General features: G+C 48.3%; 1 protein-coding gene and 1 long non-coding RNA gene across 6 annotated transcripts in view; one reads left to right on the top strand and one right to left on the bottom strand.

Annotated features, from left to right (window-relative positions):
* The window catches only part of MYO5B (myosin VB), a gene marked incomplete at its 3' end in the record, with an annotated part of 387,279 nt that extends 368,013 nt beyond the window's left edge, over nucleotides 1-19,266 (top strand). The window contains exons 30-39 of the mRNA XM_081252328.1: nucleotides 395-593; nucleotides 2,045-2,138; nucleotides 3,865-4,008; nucleotides 6,788-6,939; nucleotides 7,502-7,591; nucleotides 10,136-10,286; nucleotides 11,714-11,999; nucleotides 12,605-12,779; nucleotides 14,184-14,264; nucleotides 19,114-19,266. Of these exons, the coding sequence (XP_081108454.1) occupies nucleotides 395-593; nucleotides 2,045-2,138; nucleotides 3,865-4,008; nucleotides 6,788-6,939; nucleotides 7,502-7,591; nucleotides 10,136-10,286; nucleotides 11,714-11,999; nucleotides 12,605-12,779; nucleotides 14,184-14,264; nucleotides 19,114-19,266 (1,525 nt within the window). The remainder of the gene's footprint in view (nucleotides 1-394; nucleotides 594-2,044; nucleotides 2,139-3,864; nucleotides 4,009-6,787; nucleotides 6,940-7,501; nucleotides 7,592-10,135; nucleotides 10,287-11,713; nucleotides 12,000-12,604; nucleotides 12,780-14,183; nucleotides 14,265-19,113) is intronic.
* LOC308626832 overlaps nucleotides 12,861-19,742 on the bottom strand; it is a 39,571-nt gene continuing 32,689 nt past the window's right edge. For 4 of the 5 annotated variants that reach the window (XR_014017306.1, XR_014017307.1, XR_014017309.1 and 1 more), the window contains one exon: nucleotides 12,861-13,480. This is a non-coding gene — a long non-coding RNA (uncharacterized lncRNA). The remainder of the gene's footprint in view (nucleotides 13,481-19,742) is intronic. The other variant, XR_014017308.1, reaches the window with a different exon arrangement.

Raw genomic sequence — 19,742 nt, 5'->3', positions numbered from 1 at the left:
TGGGCAGATATGGATGCTTTTATTGAAAAGATGCTATAAGAAATTTATTTCTGCTGATGATATTTTGACATGGAGACAGTCTCTCAATCCCAGACCAATAGGCTGTGCTCAGGAGCAAAGAACAGAGGGATGAGGGTGGTTGAGAAAAAGGCCGAAGGCCGTGGGTGCTGTGTGTGGCCTTGACTCCCTGTCGTCCCAGAGGAAGGCTGGCCCGCTTGCCTGCCCAGCCCCGTGGACCTGCTCCGCTCCGTGGCCGTCCCCTGTTGGTTTCATGCAATTGCTGCTGCTGCTGTGTCCCTGCTCGGCTGCTGCCCTGTTGCATGTCCATGTGTGGCCCCTACTTGGGGGCACAGACGCAAGCCACCCGGTTACCTGCCCTCCTTCCCGGGTGCAGGTTGCTGGAGGCCCAGCTGCAGGCTCAGAGCCGTGAGCACGAGGAGGAGGTGGACGGTCTCAAGGCCCAGGTGGAGGCCCTGAAGGAGGAGATGGACAGGCAGCAGCAGACCTTCTGCCAGACGCTGCTGCTCTCCCCAGAGGCCCAGGTGGAGTTCGGCATCCAGCAGGAGATGTCCCGGCTGACCAATGAGAACCTGGTGAGTCGCCGTGCCCCGTGGAGCCCAGCTCCGGGAGGTCACGTTCTAGAAGAAAAGGGGACCAGGAGTGGCCTTTCGCCAAATGGACAAGGTTCATGTGCTTGGCCCTGTGGTAGGAGTAGAGAGTCTAGAAATCTACAGTCAGCAAGTGTTTGTGGAGCTATTTTATTTATCTGTTAATGTATAACTAACCTCCCCAAAACTTAGCAGCCTGGAATAGCAACCACACTTTCTGGGTCAGGAATTCTGGCAGGGCTCAGTGGGGGTGACTTGTCTCGGCTCTCCTGTGGTTGGAGGGGGCTGGAGGATGTGAGACAGCCCCAGTCCTGTGTCTGGGGCCTCGGTTCCCCTCCACGCGATCTGCTCTCTGCACACATGTGGCCGTCTTTCATTGGACCACCATGGGCTGCTTTACGCGGCAGCTGACTTCCAACAGGATGAGCTGGGAGGCCTCTTAAAGTCTAGCCCCAGAACTGGCGCAGGGTCACTTCTGCCACATTCTGTTGATTAAGACCAATCTGGGCAGATTGAGTGATGGGGATGGACTCTTCCTCTTGCTGGAGGGGAGGAATGCTTGGTAGCCATCCTGGCAGTAACCAAAGGAGCCGGGCAGATGCCAGAGAAATGAGAGACAGTCTCTGTCCTCAGAGAGCTAACAGACTAGTAGGGGAAGCAAGACATGTTAAAAAAAAGAAGAGAAAGAAGATGGTGTTTCCAAAAGCATGATTCTACATGGGATTAACAAGCATTACAGAAAAAGAATTGTAGGGGAGGCTTGGCCTGAGGCAGGAGGCATGAAAGGGACGTCACCCGTGCAGAGGAGGAAGGAGAAAGAGGGTCCAGATGTTTTCCGAGGTTCCACAGGGGCATGTTTGCTTCTGTCTCCTGCGTCACTCCTAGTCACAGTGTCTCTGACGGTCGTGGAGCTTCCTGCCTCCACTGCCCAGCTGAGTCAGGGTGACAGTAATGCTGTTCCAGGGGCTGATTTTCTCCCTGTGGTGGCGGCTGCTGGGAGTTAGGCAGCCACTGTGGGGCCCAGGCCAAGAGCCTGTTTTGCTTCTGGGCCCCAGGTAACCTCGCTGGCCTGCAGGCTCGTCCAGCTGACACCTCCCCGCTGCACTCTCATGCCTTCACCTGTCCATTCCTTCCCAGGGCACCTCCCAGCCACCTGGGGACCCTGAGGCTGAGGGTCTCCTGGGGGTTGGCATGGCAACCTGAGGAGGCTTGGCCTAGAGAACTGTGGGTTGGGCAGGGCGCCAGGCAGCCTGAGCCCAGAGGAGTCTTGCGTCCAGGCTGAGAGAACACTGTGACCCATCTCCCACTTCATGGGTCCAGACCCGGAGCCTGGCCTCCTTGATGGCTGCCTGTGAGCCAGGCTGGGCCCCGGATCCCACCCCTGCCCTCCAGGGCAGGATTAGATCTGTTCTCACACTGCTTCCTCCTGCTTTTAGGACCTTAAAGAACTGGTGGAAAAGCTGGAGAAGAATGAGAGGAAGCTCAAAAAGCAACTGAAGATTTACATGAAGAAAGTCCAGGACCTGGAAGGTAGGGTGTGAACGCGGGTGTCGTGAGGCACAAGTGTGCTTGGCCACCCTCAGGGAGGGGGCTGCCTGCCCACCCCAGACACTTCCACTTCCCCCACCTGCTGCCGCCCCTGCCCAGGGCAGTCCCGTGACAGAATCACGCAGACCCCAGGAGCTCACCCAGTCTCAGTTTGCCGGAACCTGCACTAACGATCCACAAACGTAGCAGGTGTTTGGGTGCTGACTCAAGCTATGCGGGGGGGGGGGCAGCTGAGACAGTGGCCTCTGGTCCTGCGTTCAGAGGGCTTAAAGCTGGGAGGCAATACCTTCTGGTTCGAAAGAATGTTCCATAATATAAAGCCCCAAACCACGGGGGCCCTTCTCCACGCTGCAGTACTCAGGGAGAGAGGTCAGTTCTATGGTTAAACTTCCCAACTGGAATCTGGCCCAGAGAGGTCAGGCAGAGATTTAACTCAGTCTCTTGTTCTTTCCTTGACTCCCCGCTGCAGATCTAATCATGTCACTCCCTACCCTTCTTGGCACATCCTGCCTTGCTGGGAACCTCTCTTTGTCCCCTCACCACCTGAGGGGGTGGGGGAAGGATACCCCCCCATCCTTCCACCTCAGCTCAGGAGTTACGTCCTCAGGGTTCCAGTCCCCTCTTTTGCTGTCCTGACACCACACAGCTACGTCACAGTTCCCATCATAGGTATTGTTTAATCACCTGCTTGTGTCCACCTGCTGCTCTGGACGAGGCTGTAGGAGGGCAGGGCTGTGTCCTGTTCAGCCTTGGGCCGTTGCCCCCATACCCCACATACCCTTCTCCATCTTTGGATTTCTCTTTTCTGTTCCTAGAGTTTTGTTTTTTGTTTTTTGTTTTTTTTTTTTTTGCGGTACGCGGGCCTCTCACTGTTGTGGCCTCTCCCGTTGCGGAGCACAGGCTCCGGACGCACAGGCTCCGGACGCACAGGCTCAGTGGCCATGGCTCACAGGCCCAGCCACTCCGCGGCATGTGGGATCCTCCCGGACCGGGACACGAACCCGTGTCTCCTGAATCGGCAGGCGGACTCTCAACCACTGCGCCACCAGGGAAGCCCTGTTCCTAGAGTTCTTAAACTCCTGGTCACTCAGGCTTTTTCTTCTCCCCCACCTCCTCCCCTCCCTCTTTCCCCCTCCCTCCTTCTGTCCTGTCCCCTTCCTCCCTCTCTCCATCCCTCCTTCCTTCCCCCTCCCTCCTTCCTTCCCCCTCCCTCCGTCCCTCCCCCTCCCTCCTCCCCTTCCCTCCCCCTCCTTCCTTCCCTCTCCCTCCTTCCTTCCCCCTCCCTCCTTCCCTCCCCCTCCCTCCTTCCTTTCCCCTCCCTCCTTCCCTCCCCCTCCCTCCCTCTCCCTCCTCCCTTCCCTTTCTTACAGCTGGGTGGAGAAAAAGAAACAGCTCCCCAGCCGGATGGTTGTACATCCTGCACCTCACATCCTTCCCAAGTTTTCTCTGGTCCAGAACCTGCCCGTTGCCATTTTGGGTGTTTCCCCAGCCCCTGTCCTGAGTGGCCCCCAGTGCCTGATACTAAGCTCCTCAGGTCACACTTGAGTGTGGCCCAGGCTGCAGGGACAGACCATGTAAGGAGTGTGACAGCCCAGAGAACCCAGAACCCTGGGGCCCCAGGCCCCAACCCCTCCCACCCAAAATGACCCCGCCCCCGGGCCTGAGCCTGGAGGTCTCAGTTCATCCTCCGTCCCTCTCTCCTGTTCAGCTGCCCAGGCGCTGGCCCAGAGTGAGAGGAGGCGCCACGAGCTCAACAGGCAGGTCACCGTGCAGCGGAAAGAGAAGGACTTCCAGGGCATGCTGGAGTACCACAAGGAGGACGAGGCCCTGCTCATTCGGAATCTGGTGACAGGTCGGGCCCTCTGTGGCATCCCAGCCCCTCCTCCTGCACCTCCTGCACACACCCCATCCCACAGACACCCCCGCCCTCTTCCTCCTCCCCCATCCCCCAGCCACTCTCACCCACCACCTCAAGCTGCTGCACTTCTGACCAGCTCCCAGGTGATACTGATGCTGGGGTTAGTGTGTGGGCTGCCCCCAGGGCCGCATGCAGGGCTCTTGGGAGCTGCTTTCCTTGCCAGCCCCGGGCCTGGTTTGCCAGTTGTACCAGCTCCGACCCCTCTGGTCTTACATCCCATCTGGCTGCAACATGCCAGCCTTCCTGCTCTGTGTGCAGCCCAGTTCATCAGCTGCCTGCAGAGCTGGTAGGAAGAGTCCTGGACCAAAAAAGGATGGATCTTTGGTGGTCTGGTCCTCTGGCCCCTGAGCTACTAGCTCCATTCTCCAGTCTCTTAGTATTCCCATCTGTAAAATGGGGATGAGGATACTGACCCCGCCCACCCCACACTTGAAATATGACAAAGGTGAAAGTGCTGTGTTAAAGCTGCGAAACCCTTCTCGAATGTGAGGAATTCAAAGAGGTGGTAGCTTTTGCAGGGGTATTTGGAGTTCAAATAAGAGGTAAATGTTACTTTAGAGAAGTGTACGTTTATGGAAGTCCCAGTCTGCTGAGTACTGGGCCAAGGGCTGCAGGAAAGATGGAGCATGACTTCAGCCTAGCACAGATTTTGCTTCAGCTCTTTGTTTTGGGTATTTTTAGTTGCTGAGTATTTTGCTCTTTTTATAAAGGTTAATTTCCCCACAATTGCCTGACTACTAAATGTGATGTAAGTTCACCTCACATTTCCTTAACCAGGCTGCATCTTGTTCAAACACCGTTAGGAATGAGCCTTTAATCTCTGATGAATGAAACTCAAAGTTCAGAGCATCAGAGCAAAAAGAATAATAATGGTGGAGGCTGCTTGTGCCAGCCAGTGGGTGGCTCCCTCCCCCGGTCGTCGCTCAGGTGGCCCCAGGCAAGCTCATCTGCTAAGCCGCCTGCACACAGCACCTGGTCACCTTCCCTCCAGAAGACCCTTCCACACGAACACCGGGATTCCCCTGATCACGGCTCAAGCGCCCAGTGTTGGCTCGTTACTGTGGACGATGGAGAAAAGTAGAGCCATGGTCCCTGCCCGCAAGACGCTACCATTTAGCTGCTACCGGACTCAAATCACAATAGAAAGTTCCAAGGCAGGACAAGCTATCTGCAATCTGCATACGGGTCAGCCTCGAAACAAGAAGCTGTAGGTTGGAGGTCTGGGCCTTAAAGCACATTTTTCTGTATAAATGTTATTGGCATTCTAATTAGAGCCAAAGGCCAATCCGCAGTCATCGGTTAAGCCTATGAGATGCCCAGATGTTAACCAGGTACCTGTAGTATTATGGCCTGTAGGTGTATTTGAGGCCGGGTACCCACTGGAGAAGCTGGCAGCACATGCACAGCCCCAAACCTAGATGTCCCTGACCCTAGGCGACCCTGACCCTAGACAGCCCTGACCCTAGGCGGCCCTGGCCCTAGACGGCCCTGACCCTAGACGGCCCTGGCCCTAGACGGTCCTGGTGGAAGATCTGAGGAGTTGCCCCTTCCCCTCCCCCAGCCGCCCTGCAGGTGGAGGGGAGGTGGCCTCCCTCACTGCCTTTCCAAGCCTAGAGGTGGCTCCTGAGGCCTGGGCTGGGTGGAGCTTGGGGGTGGCGGTCATGAGGGTGTGGGGTGAGGCCTGGGGGTGCAGTGAGCACACCTGGAGTCTGAGGCCCGTGGCCTTGTGCCCAGGCCTCGTGCTTGCCTTTCATCTTGCCTGTCCCTGGGCCTTTCCTCCTCCTGCTCTGGGCCCCCACCAAGCACTGCTGCTCTCAGCCTGGTCTGTGCCTCCCTGGGCCTCCTCTGGCATGGAAAGCAGTCTGACAGCTTCTCCCTGGCCCTCCAAGGGCTTTGGCAGGAAAGGACCAAAAGGCTGAGCAGGAGTCTGCGGTTCACAGGGAGGCCCACCGGCCGCTTCCCGTCCTGCCAGAGCCCACGGGGTGGCGGTTTAGAGGAGTTGGGGGGGAGGGGAGGGGGAGCAGCTGTCCCTGAGCGTGGCCAGGCTAGCGCTGGCCGAGAGGGAGGCGGCGGCGTGGGGAGGGGCGAGCGGCTGTGGCCAGTCCGTGGCCTGCTTGACCTGCTGCCCCCGAGACCGTCCGGGCGGCAGGCACTGCCACGCGGTTGCCGAACCGAGCGCCGGACGCGCTAGAAGTTGCTGCAGCTCTCCCAGCCCCTGGCACGCGGGCTCTGTCTGCGGGAGCCGGCCTCGCCTTCTTGCTGCCACAGGGCCCGTGTGTCCCCCGAGGGAAGTGCTGGTGCAGAGGGGTGGGAAGCTCTCGCCCCGGCCGCCTGGTGAGGCCGCCTGGTGAGGGAGCCAGCTCCCGTCTCCAGCCGGCCTTGGGCCGCGAGCCCTTCTTACCGTGTGTAAACTCAGGCAGGGAGCCACCTGTGGATTCTTTTCCTCTGTTTTGCAAGGACCAGGAGTGAGGAGGCTATTGTAAACAATTAGGAGCATGATTTGTGTTTGTTTGGGGTTTTTAACTAGTTTCTGAAACTACCGGTAGTCAAGGTCCGAGGGAATCTGTGTATCAGGGCAGCTTCTCCCCTGCTCCTCCCCCAGCCCCCATGAGGAGCTACAGGAAAATGTTAAAATTATTGGTCCTGCAGGCCAGGATTCTTACAGCCCCAAGCATCGGCCATACATCTAATTCTTGCTCTTTGTTGCCGGTAGACCTGAAGCCCCAGGTGCTGGCAGGCACCGTGCCTTGCCTCCCTGCCTACATCCTCTACATGTGCATCAGGCACGCAGACTACGTGAACGACGACCTCAAGGTGCACTCCCTGCTGACCTCCACCATCAATGGCATTAAGAAGGTCCTCAAGGTCAGTGTCCAGGCCGAAGGTGGTGGTGTGTGGGGAACTCGGGGAAAACAACAGCTCCCCGTTGTTTCTCTCTGTCTGGGTTTTGTGATCACGAGTTCTCCAAAATCTCCAGCTTTGAAGGTGAATGACACCTGACCTGTAGATAAACAGGATACCAGAATATTTCACCCTTTACGTTGGATCACTGATGGTGAGAACCTGCCAGGCCAGCTGGCCCAGTGCTCACAGTAGAGCCCAGGGCTGCTGGAGTCAAGCTCGTCTGTGTCACTTGGCTTTGTAGTTGTCAGCTGTAGAGGCAGCTTGTCCCCCACGTGTGTGGACCACTGATCAGGGGACCAGGGCTGGGCCATACATCATCCCCGGGAGTGAAAGAGCAGTAACGCAGCCTCGTGGGGATGGCTGTCTTCTGTGTGACTGTGATTAGTAAGGGCCCGCTTGCCATGGGATCTGCTTGGGGCCTACTGGGTAAGAGAAGGAAACGTGGAGGTGGAGGGACCAGGTAGGCATTTGACCAGATGGGAACCACTTACTCATAACCAGGAACGTCTTTTTCTTTTCACAGCAGCACAATGATGACTTTGAGATGACGTCGTTCTGGTTGTCCAATACCTGCCGCCTCCTGCATTGCTTGAAGCAGTACAGCGGGGATGAGGTGAGTGTAAGATAAACCCAGTCCCCTAAAGTGCACTGAAACACCATCGAGGTGCCCCGTGTTCTTCAGCAGTTAGGCCCTCATTGCCTTGGGCACAGCAACACGTGTTCCACTTCAGAGCACCTCAGATCTCAGGTCAGAATGGAGGGCAGAGGTTTCGGTCATAGAAGGCATCTCTGTTCTGTCCAGATGTCATTCTGAGCTGCTTTGTATCCCTTGAAGAGAGGGTGTGAGATCTTTGGAGCACCTCTGGGACCTCAGGCTCTGGGCATGCCTTCTGCACCCGTTCACTGGAGGCAGGAATAAGGCAGGCCTCGATGACCCCAAGGGCCCCTGGAAAGCACCCTGAATGAATAAGTGGATTTGTAGGAAAATGAATTTGCGTAACCCATCCATCATCTGAGAGCCCTCAGGACTCCCCCTGAAAACCCTGTGACCTTAATTTTCTGAAGCAGTCCTAGAAGAGCCCCATTTCTGTGAATGCTGGCAGAAAGCTCAATTGTCTGGGATGTCAGATTGTCTCCTAAGCCAACCAATTAGTTTGTCCATTTTAAGACAGACAGAGATGGTCCAAGAGAAGAGGCGCAATGTAATTGAACTACGTCTGTGCAAACTGACCCTGAGGCCCAGCTTCGAGCTTCTCACCAAATTCAATTCCTTGGCCTGAGGCTCAGCTCACCCCATCACTTAATGTTCTGCTCTGGACCTCTAGGGTCCAGCTTTATCTAGAACTCACCATTCCCACTGCTGGTCCTTGAAAGAACTTTTCCCATGCTCTGCATTCAGCCCAGTGACCTAATAACATACAGCCCATTTTCATCCTAATTTCTCCGGTGAGAATCCCAACTCGTCCCAGGCACTGCCCACTCCCAGTGCCCTGCAGGCCTCCTTGGCTTTCCTTCTCCCCTTCCTTTCACATATCTCACTCTCCACCCTCCCCAAGTCCAAGACAGTGTAAATCAATGTAGTGCAACAATTTTGAAAGCTTTATTCCATCTTTTGTGCCAGAACAAGTTTTCACAGACTCTTCTCCCTGGGGTAATAAAAGGGTATGCCATGCCAGTCAGTGTTGCCACCCTTGGAATGGGACTTGACTCCATCTCTCTCCTAGAATCAGAACTTTGATACAGCTGCTTTTATTATGAAAGGGAGTGGGTTAAATACTAAAGAAATAGTGTTTACTGTATTATTGGAAGAAATGGGCTTCATTTCAAACCAGATGTCCTCTATTCCATAACCCTAATATTATATACAAGCTTTTACTTTAAGCAGAGAACTGCATTTAAGGTTATCTCATTGAGAATCATCACTTGACCCAATGTTGTCTGTACCCTGCAGGGAACATTACATAGGGCTAGGGAGGACCAAGAACTCCATTACGTTAGGCTATTGTTTCACGTGCTTATATTCCCAGGGACAAGACTTGAACCACAGCGTAACCATATCTATGTAGCCTAAATAACAGCTATCTTGTTATCCCCTCTTCTGCCTGCTTTTTTTTTTTTGGCTGCGTTGGGTCTTCATTGCTGTGTGCAGGCTTTCTCTAGTTGCGGTGGTGTGCGGGGGCTACTCTTCCTTATGGTGTGCGGGCTTCTCATTGCGGTGGCTTCTCTTTGTTGCGGAACATGGGCTCTAGGCATACGGGCTCAGTAGTTGTGGCTTGTGGGCTCTAGAGCGCAGGCTCAGAAGTTGTGGCGCACGGGCTTAGTTGCTCCGCAGCATGTGGGATCTTCTCGGACCAGGGTTCGAACCCGTGACCCCCGCACTGGCAGGCGGATTCTTAACCACTGCGCCACCAGCGTAGTCCCTTCTGCCTGCTTTTGTTTTCTTTAAAAATTGATGTGTGATTGGACAGTATGAGAGGCTTTGCTGGGGATAGTTACCCTTTTGAAAACACCGACCTTTTGGCTGCTCTTGGTTCCCCTTGGCCTGAATGCAGAGAGACATTGGTCACGAGTCCTTTTTATATTAGCAACTCTTTGAACTTGCATGTCACTTCATCTTGTTAACATAGAAAGCTAAGAAGACATAGTGCTGTAGCTGTGGAATCGTTTCAGTTCATCCATTAATTCTGATACCCAGTGATAGAATCCACATAAATTTCTCATTTTAAAAACATATACTCTGACCCAGGTACTTCTTTAGGGACTGTGTATAATCTAATATTTTAGGGTAACTTGGTATATTGGGAAGAGAATTGGGTAAAGAGTCAGAAAGCATGGATTCCCTCTTTCCCTGGACCTGCTACCAACCTTCACTTTGCTACCTTAGGGAAACTTCAGGGACTTGGACTAAACGACTGCGGCCTTTTTAATTAAGCAGTTTCGAGTCCTCTGTCATGCTTAGCTTTGACACTGCCTTCAAATCTAAGAGCCATCACTGAGACCTCGAAGAACTGACAGGGTCTGGTAGAACATCCTACTAGCAGACAGAGCCTGATCGGGCCCCACAAATAGGGTGTTGAGAAAGTGACTGGAGGCCCAGAAGGCCTGCTGAGCACGGCAGGCCACGGAGCCTCAGCACAGCACCCGTCTGCCTCTGCAGGGCTTCATGACTCAGAATACGGCGAAGCAGAACGAGCACTGTCTTAAGAATTTTGACCTCACTGAATACCGCCAGGTGCTGAGCGACCTTTCCATTCACATCTACCAGCAGCTCATTAAAATCTCTGAGGGCCTGTTGCAGCCGATGATAGGTAAGCTGGCACAGGAGATCTCCTGCGCTCATCATGGCATCCGAAGTGAGGGAAAGCACTCCCCACATTTAGGGAACCAGATACCTTAGGTGCGGCCTCCAGAAAGCCAGGACCTCCCCAGTGAAGGAAGCTGAGGAGGTGTGTGCCATCTACTCAAAAGCAGTTATGAACGTTTCAACACCAGCCCATCAAAGCATGTGATGCTTGGGTAGTAAGAGTATAGATCACTTTTCCTTTATCTTTCTCTGTAATATACTGTATTTTTTCCCCCAAACCAATTTCCATAAGTAATAAATATAAATTCAGAAACTGTAAATGCATGTACAGTGAAAAGATATAATCCGCTTGCCCATATATATATATACTTTATTCATGGAAAAAGGAAAGCATTAAGTATGTTCATATAAATGAACACAGTAGTAAACACTCATGCAATCAATATTTATTGAACATTCTGTCCAAAGCAGTACACTTGGGCACTTAACATGAAATCAGATTTGAAAATAAGAGCAGTTATTTTTTAAGTCACAAGAAAAGTGACACGTATATGCAGCACTCACTGTGCTCCTTAAAGGCTGTTGAGGAAATAGTCTCCTGGACCATGTAAGTAATTCTTTCCCCAGGTTCTTACAACACAAGTAGGTTATAAGAGAATTCCAAGTAGGACAGAGTCCTACATGCCATCCAGAAATATACCCCTTGGGATAAGATTCATTCCAAATCCTTCTTCCTGTCTGAGACTCTTCTTATGAGGCGCCAGCTTATTCTCACCAGACATAGGGAGAACTGGGGATGTTTCATGACTCAGAGAAGAGGATGGTTAACAGCATCAGACAGACCGGGGTTCAAATCCTGGCCCTGCCACTTCCTAGCAGGGTGACTTTGGGCAAGTTATTTAACCTCTTTATGCCTCAATTTCCTCATTAGGAAATGGGTCGTTGGAAGATTAAAAGTGCCTGACCTGTAGTTAAGTGCTGTGCAGTAAGTATGACAGACCAGCTCACCTAAGATTTACATGGTCGGTGGCTGATGGAGAAAAGCTATTTGAACAACTATAGGATGATCTCAGGGTCCAGGCCCAGGTCAGTGGCTGGGCCCTGACTACACCCAAGTTGCTCAATTCTGGTCTCTCAGCACAGAAGCCAGCACAGAATTAAGTTGGTACGTGCCTTTCACCTCTGTCCCATCACCAGTAAATTTAAGCGAAAATTTGGTCCACAGGTTTAGTCCAAGATTTCTATGTGGAAGTCCTATTCTGTGTAGAAATCAACAGGTTAGAAATTCCATGCCAAATACTGCAAGTTCCTGAGCATGTCGACCTTGTTCACCTTGTTCACCTCTGGGTGGGATCACTGTGTGATCTCAGTGACCCGAAAACAGATCTTCTTTGGGAACATGCAGCTTCTCTAATCATGCTTTTCTTTCAGTGTCTGCCATGCTGGAGAATGAGAGCATTCAGGGTCTGTCTGGGGTGAAGCCCACGGGCTACCGGAAGCGCACCTCCAGCCTGGCGGATGGAGATAACTCCTACTGCCTGGAAGCCATCATCCGCCAGATGAATTCCTTCCACACAGTCATGTGCGACCAGGGCCTGGACCCCGAGATCATCCGCCAGGTGTTCAAACAGCTCTTCTACATGATCACCGCGGTGACTCTCAACAACCTGCTTCTGAGGAAGGACGTCTGCTCCTGGAGCACAGGCATGCAGCTCAGGTACGAGAGGCGCCTTGGCCTGGCACACGCCAGCTCTAGTCAGGCACGGGACACTTGTCTCTGAAAATGAAATCCAAATCCAACTGATTGTCCTTGTCACAGTCAGTATGTGACTCAGATCCATCACCTTTTTATTGGTTGGTGAAATTCATCACACGCTGAGATGGTGACCCGGTAAACAAATTAGCTCAGAGCTTAAACACGTTTACATACTTTAATATAAAGATTGTAAATATGAGGTGGATAGGTCAGAGAGGAAAAGTAATGACTTAAGAGGCACGAAGGCTCACAGAGAAGTACAAACATGTTTGCGAATGTTAAATGTTAAGTGGTTTTAATTCAATATAGTTAATGCCTTTTTTTCTCATTAACTTAGTACAGACACTTTAGGTACTTCATCTTGGCTTGATTTTAAGCACCCACTCATTTCACAAAAAGTTATTGAGTGCCAGGTACTTTTCACGCTTTTGCCCATGTGAGACAATTAAGATGAGGAGACTGATAACACTAATGGCAGCTGGCCTGCAAAATAAACACAGGAGGTGAGCTCTTCCCAGTGAAGCAGGAGGCCACATTTAACAGAGCTCACTCTTCCTGTGTCTCAGGTACAACATAAGTCAGCTGGAGGAGTGGCTTCGGGGAAGGAACCTGCACCAGAGGGAAGTTGCTGAGACCATGGAACCTCTGATCCAAGCAGCCCAGCTCCTGCAGTTAAAGAAGAAGAGCCCCGAGGATGCAGAGGCCATCTGCTCCCTGTGCACCGCCCTCAGCACCCAGCAGGTGTGGTCACTGTCAGCCGAGGGCCTCAGAGCAAGCCCAGCTTCCATTGCAAGTCTGTTCCTGCCGGTGGTTGTTTCTTAGTGTGGCACTCCTGGCCCTTTTCTGCTCCCAGTGATACTGTCCTGAAGGTCCAGAGGATGGGATGTTCCTGGATGAACCAAAGGCTACTTCGGTCTGTGAAACAAGATGCCACGGTTTCCCAGTAACTCTCTGGTGTCTCTTGCTTACATAGAAAGATAAGGTAGTCAACCCATAAAACGTCAAGCTTAGGCACACACTTTTTTAAACGCTTACAATGAAGTCTGGAATGTCTCTCACCTAGAAACTTAAATTTCTTTCAGAAAGCGGCAGCACTGGCATTTGGCATTAAATTGTTTTCTTTACAGCTATGATTCCATTATGGTCCTATTTTCACTTAGCATCCATTTACATTATTTTAAATAAAGTCAGTGAGAACCTAGAGGCATTTAAATGTTCCTTTCCTTTTCCCCTCAAAATTGTATTTGTACTAGGACTCGGTTGCAGAGATATTACCAGTCTGTAAAAAGATAAATCTTGCCCACACACAGGTGACCTTGCCCTCCATCATGAATGTGCCTATTTAGAAATGGGCCCGCCACAAGGTGGTAGTGCAAAATGAGACCAGCATGAGGAGATCAGATTTTCCAAATTAAATCATGCACCTTCTCTCTGCCCAGCACCTAAAGAACAGCAAAATCCAAACTCAGCATTGCAAAGTAAACATACATTTCCTTACCTCCTCCACTAACTACTAAGAGATGAGATCCCAAACTCTTAGGAAAACTGCTTCCTTCTACAAGCGTATTGAAAGTTTTGAAACTTTTTAGAATTTTGCTTTCACAAGTTTACTCCTAGACTGCAACTGGCATCGCTGTGCCCCTGGGCTGGCTACTTCCGCCAGACAGTTGGTAGCAGACAAAGGATTAGCTTCCACTTAGACAGGAGTAAAATCTGTTCCTTCGTAAGTGATTTTGGGGGTGGGGGGAGGTAGGAAGCCTTTCTTAAGACCTTTGTTATATGAGGTAAGATACCCAGGACCCTTTTAATGAAACCTTTCAATTACTCGTGGATAAGAGGCTGAGTGCTTCAGGCAGCAGTTTCCTAAAATCCTCATTACTTTATAAGCCATGGAGCATAGGGGGCGGGGTGGGAAAGTATACGGGAGAGAGGAATGGGGTAAGAGAGCTCAGATCTTCCAGGCAGAGCTTCCGGACTCTAGTTTACTAAATGTAGACCCCTAAACATCAGTCCAGCTGTATCTAAACTGTGGATCTTGCCTAAAGAGAAGTGTCCTCCTGTGCCAATGTCATATGTTCTTTAAAATTCAAAAGTTGTCTTATGTTCATTTAGTTCTGTGCTAAACTTTTGTTTTTATTCCAACAGATTGTCAAAATTTTGAACCTTTATACTCCCCTGAATGAATTTGAAGAACGGGTAACAGTGGCCTTTATACGAACAATCCAGGTGAGTTTAAAAATATTAATCAATTTTATAAAGTCCTAGTCTAAAATAAAAGAATTGGTAGTTTAGATTTTAACCTTGCTTCTCTTTATTAATGAAATACTGGTTACGTTACATTTTAGAAGACCTTACATTTTTAGGTGTTCTCTTTAGGTAAATATGAGCCACACCACCCATGAGTAACTTATCATATATGCACAGAAGACTGAACTTTAATCATCTCTGCCTCTCAGATTTTAGACATCGTCTAAGTATTTCATTTGCCACTAGCATGTTACTAAACTATAGCACAAAATGAAATTAACAAAGTAAGCAGAATATCAACCCTACCCACAAATGGAACTAAGAAATACTCTTTTCAGAAAACAACTTGAGCTCTTAAATCTTGACTCTTAAGGCTTACAATATTTGCCCTTAGGAATATGCTTGAAAGAAAACGTTTCAGGGAAATGATTATTTAAATCTGTCTTAAGAGTATGGGAATTTTTACATAAAGATGAGCTGCCTGGGCTTCCCTGGTGGCACAGTGGTTGAGAATCTGCCTGCTAATGCAGGGGACACGGGTTCGAGCCCTGGTCTGGGAAGATCCCACATGCCACGGAGCAACTAGGCCCGTGAGCCACAACTACCGAGCCTGTGCCTCTGGAGCCTGTGCTCCACAACAAGAGAGGCCGCGATAGTGAGAGGCCCGCGTGCCGTGATGAAGAGTGACCCCCGCTTGCCACAATTAGAGAAAGCCCTCGCACAGAAATGAAGACCCAACGTAGCCATAAATAAATAAATAAATAAATAAACAAAAAGACCCCAAGATCACTATTTCAAAAAAAAAAAAAGATGAGCTGCTTAAGCTGAGCCCTAGGTGATCTGGGCTGAGTGCCTAACCTTTGTGGGTGCTGTAGCAGACAGCATGTAAATGATGAGTCACATCAAGATTACTCAAAAAAGGAGCATGTCTCCCATTAGTATATGTGGGTAACATTTTGAGGAGACCTAATACTTTCTCAAACTTTTAAACAACCTCTTTAGCCAGTGAAGTAATTGTCAATATGAAACAAGGATAAAAAGAAATGGGGAAAAGTAATCAGAGGAAGAGGCAGGAAAAGAATAAATTAACTTGAGCGTCGTGTATAAGTAGAGAATAGAGGCTGAAGATCAAGGGAGGGTGTTCTCTTAAAGGCCGTGGGGGAAATGCAGTGGTTTATTAAAGATCTGGATCACAGAGGAGCAGGCAGAGAGTCACCAACACGGATATTGTACAGTCAGCTGCTGAAAAGACTGATGACAGAAGCCATTGCGTTCTCTGACCCACTACTGTTTTTATGGAGAGTTGAGAATTTACACAAAGCAAAGTGCAGATTTAGAAAGTCTTTTCTGTCTTTAAATATCTGAAACATACATTAGAGGGAGAGCTGTAACTGCTTATAAATTGGCACTGTTGACGAGAAGAGTTCAGGCCAAAGGTCAAAGAATATGAGCCAAGTCAGACTTGGGTTTGAATTAAGGAAGTAGGGAAAAGACAATGGAAGTTGGTCAGATATTCTCTGGAGACATGTACGGTCAGATTCTGAGTCTTCCTTAGCAGTCAATTCCCACGTCCAGCAATTCTTTCAAAAAATGGTTTTTTGGTTTGGTTTGGTGTTGTTTTTCTTGCTAGAGTTTTATGTTCTGTTTCTCCCTAGACAGTGCTCAGAGGAAAGGCTCGGACAATCCATGCCATCCTCCTGTAGTTGAACCTTATGTAGGATAAATGCAAGTTGCTTATTAAAGCAAACCATTTGCTTGGGTGGTGAGGACAGGATATGCTGACCTATAAGAATGTAAATTTAAGGGGATTGTTAAACACACCAAAGGATTCCCACCAGTAAAGCATGAGGTATATACATACAAAGGAATATCAGTCTTGTATTTTTGCATGTTGAACCACCCTTGCATTCTGGGGATAACCCCAAATTGGTCATGTTTATGTTTGTTAAGTCTAACTGGTTTATAGTGGTGTTCTTTGGCCTCTGTTTGCTGTTGATCTTCCATATGGTTGTTCTATCCTTTATTGAAAATGGGGTATTGAAGTGTCCAACTATTATTATAGAACTGTTTCTCCCTTTAATTCTGTCCATTCTTGTTTCATGTATTTTGAGCTCTGTTGCTAGGTGCATGTATATTTGTAACTTATATATTCTTGATAGATTGAGCCTTTTATGGATATATAATGTCCTCCTTTGTCTTTTGGAAACTTTTTTTATTTAAAGTATATTTTGTATGACCATAATATAGCCATTTCAGCTCTTTTCTGATTATTTGGAATGTCTTTTTTCAAACTTTTACTTTCAATCTTTTTGTGTGTCTAAACTGAGTCTCTTGTAGATAGCATATAGATGGATCATGTTTTTTCAATCCAGTCTGCCAATCTCTGCCTTTTAATTGCCTTTAAATTTACATTTAAAGTATTACTGATAAAGGATTTACTTCTGCCATTTAGCGACTTGTTTCCTGGATGTCTTATATGTTTTGTGTTTTTCAATTCTTCCATCACTGCCTTTTTGTGTGTTTATTTCTTGTAGCGAGTGTATCATTTTGATTCCCTACTTTCCTTTTCTGTATATTTTTTAGTTATTTTCTTAGTGGTTCCTGTGGTGATCACTATTCACATCTTTAACTTATAACGACCTAGTTTAAATAATACCAACTTAGTTTCAATAGTACACATATACTCTGCTGCTATACATCTCCATCCCTCTGCCTTTATATTGTTATTGTCACAGATCACATCTGTTATACATGTGTACCCATTAACAGAGATTTATAATTATTTTCTGCATTTGTATAAATCATACAAGAAGAAACGATGCTACAAACCAGAAGTATAATGCTGGCATTTACATTTACCTGTGTTGTTAGCTTTACCAGTGTTCTTTATTTCTTCTTATGGCTTTATTTCTTATGGCTTTGAGCTACTGTCTAATGTCCTTTCATTTCAGCCTAAGGACTTTCTTTAGTTACTGGTAACCAGCTCCTTCTGCTTTTGTTTATCTGGAAATGACTTAGTTGTCCCTCAGTATCTGTGGGGGATTGGCTCTAGAACCTCCATGGGTACCAAAACCTGTGGATGCTCAAGTCATTTATATAAAATGACAATAGTATTTGCATGTAAACTATGCACATCCTCTGTACACTTTAAATCATCTCTAGATTACTTATAGTACCTAATACAATGTAAATGCTATGTAAATAGTTGCCAGCATGTATCAAATCCAAGTTTTACTTTTTGGAACTTTCTGAAATTTTTAAAAATATTTTTGATCCATGGTTGGTTGAATCTACAAATGCAGAACCCATGGATACAGAGGGCTGACTGTAATTCTTCAATCTTGAAAGATAGTTTTGCCAGATATAGAATTCTTGGTTGACAGAAAGAAGAAATTTCAGGACTTCAAATATATCACCCCACTGCCTCTGGCTTCCATGGTTTCTGATAAGAAATCCACTTTTACTCTTATTGAGGATACCTTGTTATGTGATAAGTCACTTCTCTCTTGCTGCTCTCAGGATTCTTTCTCTGTCATTGGGGTTTGATAATTTGACTATAATGTGTCTCAGTGTGAATCTTTTTGAGTTCCTTCTGCTTGGAGTTTGTTGAGCTTCTTGGAGATATAGAGAGAGATGAATATATCTTTCATCAGATTTGGGAATCCAGCCACTATTTCTTCCAATAATTTGCTGTCCCTTTCTTTCTGGGACTCTTATGATGTATATGCTGGTACACTTTATGGTGTCCCACAGGTCCCTCAGGCTCTGTTCACTTTTATTCACCCTTTTTTCTGTCCACTCCTCAAACTGAAGAATTTCAATTGCTTTATCTTCAGTTTCACTGGTCATTTCTTCAGCCTGCTCAAGTCTGCTGTTAGACCCCTTTAGTGAACTAAATGAAAAATTTCATTTTAGTTTTTATACTTTGCCTATATCTGGCTCCAAATAAAGGGAAAAGGAGATGGGCTCTATCCCTTTAAATCTTCCAATTGATGCTGCTGGAGGGAGCCACTGCATCCCAAGAGAGCCAAAATCAAGGCAGGCATCTGTGCCAGTCCTTCAGGGAACTGCCAGACTAACCAAAGTGCACAACCCCAGATTTCTGAAAGACAGGATCTCACTGCCTACCCTGGCACCAGCCAGCTGCTCCAGGACTGTGGGTTGCTATCCCTACAGCTACAGTGGGGCTGGAGAATGGGGGATGGTATCTGATGCACACTGATCTCTTAGCAAAGATCAGCAGGCTCTCCCTTCATCAGGCACTCTCCTGGTTGTTTTAAGTGTCCAGTCAGGTTCCAGAGTTACAAGATAGTTGATGCCAATTGCTTTTTTTCTAGCTCAGTGGTTGCTTCAGTGGAGGGACTGACCCCTAGAGGTTCCTGCTCTGTCATTCTGTGTGATGTCAGTCTCCCCATTCCTTTTTACAGATGAGGAAACTGAGGCAGAGAGAGGTTCAGGAACTCACCCAGGGTGGTGCCAGAATTAGAGCTCAGGTTATCTGCCTCCAGAGCCCATGGCCTTAACCACTTCACCATACTGCCTCGCCACATGATTTGCACCTGAACTATATTTTTCTATTCTCCCTTAGATGGAAAATTTTTAAAGAATGCTAGAATTGGGAGAGGAGTTAAAGTCATATGATCTCCAACAAGCCTAAACCAGAGCTTCACTCCCTGCTAAATACCTCAGGGAGAGGGAGACGACATTCTCCTGAAGTCCTACCCAGTTATCGTAACAGAAATATTCCTGTGATTCATTTTTGTGAGTTAAAAAACTGGCTATTTTTAGGCATAGGAAGTACTTTACGTCATCTTATTCTTCCCCACAGGCACAACTGCAAGAGCGGAATGACCCTCAGCACCTGCTGTTAGACTTCAAGCACACGTTTCCCGTTTTGTTCCCATTTAATCCATCTTCTCTGACCATGGACTCAATCCACATTCCAGCGTGTCTCAATCTGGAGTTCCTCAATGAAGTCTGAAAATGCACGTGCCAAAGCTCGATTGCCAGTGAGAGCAAGAAGGAAGTATACAGTACAGTAAAGTGAATTTAAGGATCTGTTAAATCTATAAAAGTAGATCACATCAGAGGTTGAGAACCTGTGCAGAGCGAACTATACAGAATAAGACACATCTGTTATTTTATTTTGTACCTACTGCTCAGAATAAAAACACTTGAAATATGGAAGATTTTTTTAAAGTATGATTTCGGTCTAAACAAATATACGTCATGATCTACAGCCACCAAGCAGTCCCCATGGGCCATATAAAAGATGCCAGTCTATAAAATGGAAACTGCCTAGTTTTGATCTTTGCACGTAGCTGGAGAATGCCCAAAGTAAAATGATATTAAACATATGTAAGTCACATAAACTGCCTTCAGAGGACTTTTAACAAATAATGGTACTAATAACCATGACACTGTCACATAGTGAGTGACATTTCCCCCCGTCAACAA

The sequence above is a fragment of the Mesoplodon bidens genome, assembly GCF_964165515.1.
Source record: "Mesoplodon bidens genome assembly, chromosome: 13".
NCBI classification, from domain to species: domain Eukaryota; kingdom Metazoa; phylum Chordata; class Mammalia; order Artiodactyla; family Ziphiidae; genus Mesoplodon; species Mesoplodon bidens.
This window is presented reverse-complemented; position numbering and strand designations above follow the sequence as displayed.